At 41.9% G+C, this 7,682-nt stretch overlaps 1 protein-coding gene across 1 annotated transcript; it reads left to right on the forward strand.

Moving 5' to 3' along the window:
- The first annotated feature begins 787 nt into the window (after positions 1 to 787).
- LOC117382897 (protein ZNF365) lies at positions 788 to 7,309 on the forward strand. Its single transcript, XM_033980138.1, has 7 exons — positions 788 to 1,020; positions 2,153 to 2,245; positions 2,923 to 3,173; positions 4,119 to 4,428; positions 4,655 to 4,826; positions 4,905 to 4,954; positions 7,087 to 7,309. Exons 1-7 carry the CDS (start codon positions 788 to 790, stop codon positions 7,307 to 7,309), a joined length of 1,332 nt encoding a protein of 443 aa, XP_033836029.1.
- Positions 7,310 to 7,682: the final 373 nt, after the last annotated feature.

Genomic DNA, 7,682 nt, shown 5'->3' on the forward strand with positions numbered 1-7,682 from the left:
TTGTCTGATAATAGCATGATTCATTCATGTAAACTGTACAGAGCGGTACATAGCTTTGTATGTATTGTCCATAGACTGTATATATAAATAGACATAGCTAAATTGCTAGCCGCCACGTTCCAAATAGGAAGTGATCATGGGCGCACCTCTAGCTCCACCGACTCTGGCTCCAATTCACTTTATAATGAAAAACTGTGGCCCCTCTCTCTGTAACTGCTGCTGTGAGCCTTGTCATTTTGGTCTTAAAGTGTTTGTATTAAGGTGCTCTACATGATCCTGGTATTTGTGTTTGGCTATTTTGTCTATTTTTACCAAGATATGAACATTAATAACAAACAAATGAGGCGCCAATACAGTCTGTGGTATTGTCCCACACCAGTGCATGAGCAGAATAACTACATTATGATATTGCACTATTCACTTTGCATTATTCACTAACAAGACTATCTCAATGGGTTTTCTGCCCTTTAGAAAGTTCATAAAGAGGGACATTCAGGTTCTTATGGTTTAGTCCTGATTCATACTAACGAGACGTGACAGTTGTATGATGGTCGTCATAACAAATATTAGTACATATTTGCTGTATCATTGTGTCTTTTAAGTTAGCATATATACTTAATATAAAAGTTAAAGCTCTCTATATATCTTTCTGTCTTAATATATTCTGACCTAGAAACCAGCCTAACATTTCCAAAAATAACTTGATCTATTCTTAGACAAAGAACTGCTATAAAAAGACTTATGTTGTAGTAATGGAGCACTCTCTCCTCTCCTCAGTTGAGCGGTGATGCAGCCGGAATTGTGTTCCCGTGGCACCGGCTCCTTGTTCCAGGAGAGGACGGGGTCGGCTGCCTCCGACCCGACCGCCAACCCGCCCTCCCAGCCTGCCCCACCGCACTACCACCCCTCCTGCTCCTCCCACGTGTCCTCTCTGAGCAACTTCAGTATCACAGGAACGCTCCCAGACCCCAGCACCACTGCAGCCATCCCCTGGTACGACATGAGCCTCCCCACACGCAGGTAAGATGTTCATTGGTTTAAGATGGAGCTGATGGGTTATGGGGTTTAAAACATATAACCACAGCTTTTTGGATCATAATTGAAATGATTTGAAACAATAGGCTATCATGTAGGGTAGCACAAATCAGCTCCCCTGTTGTAGTTCCAACTAAGTCAGGTCTTTTCTGGTCAGATTACCTCCAGCTAGGATCACACCTCCTCATCGGTGATTGCCCACACCAGTTCCAGAAGTAACTTTTCCATACATTTTCCTTATAGACTTTTCCAAAAATTAAAATATTAAGTGTTCAAAGGCAAGCCAAGTTATATTTTGAGACTGTCCTGTTGATTTAAACATAGTCTATTTGTTTTCACTGGTGCTAACTTAAATGATAAATACTGTTAGTTTCTTCTGTTGATGGCTCTTGTCTTCAAGCCATATTGTTGTTGATATTTGTGTAACTACGGTGTGTATACTACATATATGTAATTTCAAGTACTGGTTGTGGAAATCATAATAAAGAGCAGTACATGAAAATATATTTGTATATTGTCAAGTTCAGTGTTATTTTCATGTACCCGATTTTCCTTTGTAAAATACATGTAACAGAAGTGACTGCAAATAACTGTGTAATTACTACAACATAACTCTGCAGGGTCATAAGCCAGAAGGAGCTTGGTTCAGTATAAACTGAACAGTTTACAGTCAGTCCAGAGAAGTCATTACTCAAGCTGAGCTGTTTTATCTGTGTTCACAGAAATTAATGCCAATGCCATTCATAGTTAATTTTACATAAAGCCCTGAGATTGTGGATTTGTGAGTGCAGTTTGGGTCAGACACATGGCCTGATTTGATCAATTTTCCAGTGCTATGCCATTTTACAACAAATTGATTCACAGATTTGGATTCATGGATTACAATAGGCTCTGTGGTCTTTAAATATTTATTCATTTTAGCATGACTCTGCAAAAACCTCATAGAGATACAATTGTACAGGAAGTAGTGACACTAATAGTGAGGTTGCTGGGCTCTGTTGTGCACAGAGCTAATTATGCATACTTTGTAAATACTGTAGATAGACAGTCAAATATCTAATATCCACGCTTAGGTAAATCGTCATATATCTGACTATGAACTGGCCTCTCTCCACAGGGGTCCAGCAGGCTGCACCGGGCGCCCCCCTCACATTCGCTCCCTCAGTGACAGCAGGGACAGCGGGTACCCACACTCTTATGCCTCGGTCAGGTATGCAGGCTGAGATTAGTCAATAATAAACATTTTTAGAAGTTGGAGGAGGGGGGGGGGGGGTTGATGGTATCTTAATCGATATGGGACAATAGCAACAACTGGAGGTATGTAATGAGTTGGCTGAAGATTTGGAGGTGAATCATGAGTGTCATCTGCATCTTTGCATAAAAATACAGTTTCCTAGGCCTTTTCAGCATAAATAGTTGTTTTTGCATGAACTCCCATGCAGTTGTAGTTTTGTGAGTGCTGTTTGGGAGATGCTTAATAGTTTTGGGAGATTTCCTGTCACATTCCCTGCATCCTAAGTATTCACTGTGAAGTTAGAAGTCATAATTTTACAACTTTGAGAGGCCAGAGTAAAGTTTTGCCTTCATGCCACTGCTAACAACTAAGATGCCAACAGCACACTTGCTGGTTCACGTACTATTAAAATACTTTATGATTAGATGCAGACTCATTTTGATCATAAGGGCTGCTTTAAAATTTGTCTTGGGGCAGGACAAATTTAGTTTGATCTGCAAAATGCTGTTCATGTCACAGAGCCAAAGAAAGTAATTCAGTTCTGAAAGGTTGATTTCATAAAGCTCGGGTCGACAACATATGTGAAAAATTATGGCAGTCAAAAAATTGCAAATATTGTTTTCATAATCCTTCTCCAATCGGCAATCTGGCAGGAGGAGAACACAGAGCGTGGGGGTGGGTACGCACGCTGACGAGGAGGAGGAAGAGGATGATGACGAAGAAGAGGACGGAGGTTCAGAGGAGGAAGGTGCAGAGGAGGAGGACGACACGGAGGACAGGGACAGGCATAAGAAGTCTGCAGCAGGACACCACCATCATCACTATAACCACCGGCACTTCCTCTACCCCCCTCCCTCTCCCCTGGGACCCCCGCCCGACCCTGAACACGACCTGGACCTCATCGGTGGGTACATTTGTGCACACATAAGTCATGTTTGTGTAATTGTGTGTTATTGTTGAGACCAGGGGCAGGAAACCATTTTTATTTTTTGGAACTGAGGGTTGACTGTTGTTTATCTGGGTAGTTTTTCACCCTCTCCCCAAAGAACCAAAGGAAGGGTCATCTCTAGCATTTTACAGCTCAATAAAAGGAAGACAGTTTCATGGAACCTACACAGTGAAACCTCTGTCATTGTATGAAATACTGTATTGTATCATATGGTGATTTGATTTTGGTCTTAAAATGGTTGTATTAACCTGCTCTGCATGATTCTGATGTTTTTATTTCCCTATTGTGTCCGTAACTCAAGATATGAACGTTAATCTCAGACAAATCAGGCTTTATTTCCCCGAGGTTGCTCCCGCTAGTATTAGCAACAGGTTTGATTCACAGCGTTGCTAAGCGCCGGCTCTGTGCTAAACCATCTGTGTGGCCAGGAAGGGGCTTTACCTTCAACAACTTAGCTCCTGATTGGCTCTTTAGTTACTATGATACTCGCTATTGGAGTTTCGAATATGGAATTCGGCTACAAATTCGTCCCTATAACTGCTCTAGCCTCGATGAGCTTCATTTGACTTCTTTCTATGTCTATGATTGTGACAAACAGGCTTGAGGTGAACATTAATATTTAGTTGATACCAATTCAATAATGGCACTTTTTATACAAATTAAAATGCAAATGAGTATATTTATTTTTAACTAACATATTAAATGCATAATGATCCATTTGTAGTCACATTAGAGAAGCCTACATAATGTATTAATATTATAATTTAATATATAATTATAATAATATAGTTCAGTAGTATATTAACATGGTCTTCCTGTGCTGTAAAGTGTCCCTGCATCAGCTCTGCGAGTCCCCTCAGACGTTTATGTTACAGAGGCTGTCCTCTGTGTCCTCCTCAGACCAGAGCTCATACTGCGGTGTGGAGACTGCCGCGGCCTCAGCAGCGGTGCGCAGGCGTTTGGCTCACTTCCTGCGTGCGGCGGACAGCAGTATGCAGAGACGCCTCGCCAAAGTGAGCACAGAGCTGGCCCAGACAGATACGGAGCTCTTGTGTGAACGTGCACACTCCCAACACCTGGCCCAAGAGCGGCGTGAGGTGGCCCAGAGGCAACGCTCCCTCAGCAGGCAGGTGGATGTGGCTGTCATGGTCATCGCTGCACTGAGGGAGCAGATCAACGCCTCGGAGAATGAGCTCGAGCGGAGAGAGAGGTAAACACTTAAAGGGGCAATATGTTGGCTTTCTGGTAACATTGCTCTGCCTACAATGTTCAACAGTAAGGCATTAAAGGTGCACCATGAAACTTTTCTGGATGTGCTGCTTGTCCTCTCCATCCTCTGCTCTATCTGAACCTCTCCTCTGCATCCTCTGTTCCATCTCACCCTCTCCTCTCCATCCTCTGCTCCATCTGACCGCTCATTCTTCTTGTATTCCCAGAGAGGTGATTACCATACAGAAGTTCTTGGAGGCAGCAGCAAGGCAAGAGACGAGCGGCAAAGTCCGAATACAGCACTTTATTGAGAACTTGCTAAGTCGCATTGCTCTGGCAGAGAAACTAGTGGAGTATTACCAGGTGAACGGCAGCCCTCCGCAGTACAACCACTACCAGGTACACACACATATGCATCAGGGCATAATGTGTTTCAGACAGGCTTTCATCATTTCACTGTTTATATGTCCCTCTCAGCAGCACCAACCGGCAACCAGTAATGGACCTCACAGAATCACTAAAAGCAAGTAAGTGTCAATTTAGTGTTCAGTGCAAACTGAAAGAACACATTTTAAATGTAATAAAGTCAAAAAACGTACTTAACAAAGGCAAATTAATATTAATATTATAAATTATATTAACAAAAAGCTGCTGTCAACCTGACCTGACAAAATTAACCCAACCAGACAAGAAAAGGTGTGTTTAAGTACAAAAGGACTAACCCAAAATGAACACAAGAGGTAGTACACTAAAAGATAAAATAAAACTACTAACTATGCAAGTAACAATAAGGCAAATAATTATAACTACACAGACAATGACTAAATTTAAGCAAACTAGTCTTGGTCCAGGTGGGCTCTGGACTTCCCTCCTCCTGTCTCCTGTCTTTTGTATGGTAAATTTAGACAGATACTGACTAAAATGTTTGCACCCAAAATTTGAAAATGTACTTCTAAATAAGGGAATTAAATTAAATTATGTGTATTTCAATTTAATGAATATGTGCAATGTGAAATGTAAAAGAAATTAAACAAAAATACTGACACTATGGAGTGGTGGCAGAGGTAACCATCACAAGCACTCTAAGTGTCACAACACAACTAAATGGACTCGGCACTGGAGTCGCAGCTGCACCGGGGGCAGTCTGAGTAATTATCTTCTGTGTGACCTGCTTGGGGACAACAGATGGAAATTAGCACCTCATGTTTACACTGTAACTGTAACTGATGTTCATTCATATGCGGGAGGAGGGTAAATTCAGTGACATATTTATATTGTGTAGAATTTTTGAATGCAGGAGGGATACTTGGGTGTGTATAGAATGTCCTTTTGGTGTTCTTCAGTAGGCAAGGCAAGTTTATTTGTATAGCACAATTGGTACACAAAGTAATGTGTAAAGTGCTTTACAGAATAAGAAAGATATTAAAATCACAATACAACAAATCAAAATGTAAGTAATCACAAATAATCATCATAAAAACAACCTTAAAGGAGAAAAGTGTAGAATAAAAACCTTTCAGTCATGTGCACAGCTAAACAGAACTGTCTTGAGCTTGGAATTAAACATTCAAAAGTAAAGTAGAGGCCTGTCTAATGTCTTCAGAAAGACTGTTCAGGTTTTAGCTGCATAAAACTGAAACGCTGATTCCCTGTGTTTAGTCCTGACTCTGAGCACCAACAGGAGGCTGGGACTAATCCAGAACTAAACCAAGTTTAAATGAGGTCTAAAACAGGACTAAACCAGAACAACAGCAGGAGGCCGTCCCCTGAAGTCCTCAGAGTGTGAGATGGTTCATGTGGCTCTAACATGTGAGAGATGTACTTTGCTGCTGGTCCATGGAGAGACTTGTACATAAGCAGAGCTGCTTCAAAGTCTATTCTCTGAGCCACAGGAGCCAGTGCAGAGACCTGAGCACAGGACACATGTGTGAAGTACTTCCTGGTTGTAGTCAGGACCCGAGCAGCAGTGTTCTGGATTTACTGCAGCTGTCTTAAGGCTCGTTTGGAGAGGCCAGTGAGCAGGACGTTACTACTGGAGACAAATGCATGGATAAATCTCTCCAAGTCTGGTTTTGACAGTAAACCTTTGATTTTTGCAGTGTTTTTTAGATGGTAAAAACCTGCAGATGTTATAAAGTACAGGGACCAGGCTTAAATACGAAACTTAAAAACAACTGAGGCACTCAAAAAGTATAACATTATTAAAAGCCTTTATTACCACATTGCAGATAAAGTTATAATCTATAACTCATAGAAGTTATATTTTGGACATTGTAATTCCCAGTATTAATCTAAAACAAACCCACTGACTTCTTGTTGAAAACTGCGTTGATTATGTCACTGCAAACATCATCAAAGCAAAGTGCCATGCTGCTGGATTACTATACAGTAGCCTAAATTGGTTCTTATTGCTGCTGAATCCTCTGTGTTTCGCTGTTTAAGAAAAAAAGGAAGTACAAAGCAGTGTGTTTGAATTTCTGGAGCAATGGCATCTGGCTGTGGAACAATAAAGATAACTCAAACATGCATGAATCTCTAAATACAACTTTGAGAGGGTGGATGAAAAGGAAAACAATTGTAGCATGATTAAAAGCTTAAAAGTCAATTATGCAGAATCTGTCTCCTTGAAATATAAATAACTGTGAATAACTGTGTGCAGGTCTGCCGGGGGCCCTCTGTCCTCAGGGTTCCCTGACAACAGGAGCCATTGCCCAGGCCATATGTGCAGGGGGCCCGGGCTGCCTAAAGCCTGTGTGGAGCGGGACCTGGAGAGGGAGCACCGCGAGAGGCTAGCCCACTCCTCCAGGCTCTTCTGCAGACCTGAGCACAGGGACGGCATCTGGAACTACCAGAGGAGGCGCTCTGCGGGCTATGAGGCATAGAGCTGCACATGGGACTGATCTGTGCCGTGAGTACCTGGCACATGCTCCGGTTTGGCCTGGTTTGGTCCAGTTTGGTTTGGTCTGGGTCTGCCGGCCATTGTGGTCCTGTCCACACAAACTCTGTCTGCACTTTCAAATCTGTCATCTGTCTAAAGGATGTCTCTGTGATAGGTAGGAGTTTAGGGTTTGAGTGGAACTGGTGTCTTGAATATCTCTGCAAAAACATTAAATAACAGTCTAGGTTTGTTGATGATTGAACCAGAGGATGATGTGTAGAAATACAACTAGAGATGCACGATAATATCGCTCACCGATAATTATCAATGATAATAGCAATTATGATGTCACACAGATAATTCAGAAATTTTATTCA

The sequence above is a fragment of the Periophthalmus magnuspinnatus genome, chromosome 15 (genome assembly GCF_009829125.3).
Source record: "Periophthalmus magnuspinnatus isolate fPerMag1 chromosome 15, fPerMag1.2.pri, whole genome shotgun sequence".
Classification (NCBI taxonomy): Eukaryota; Metazoa; Chordata; class Actinopteri; order Gobiiformes; family Gobiidae; genus Periophthalmus; species Periophthalmus magnuspinnatus.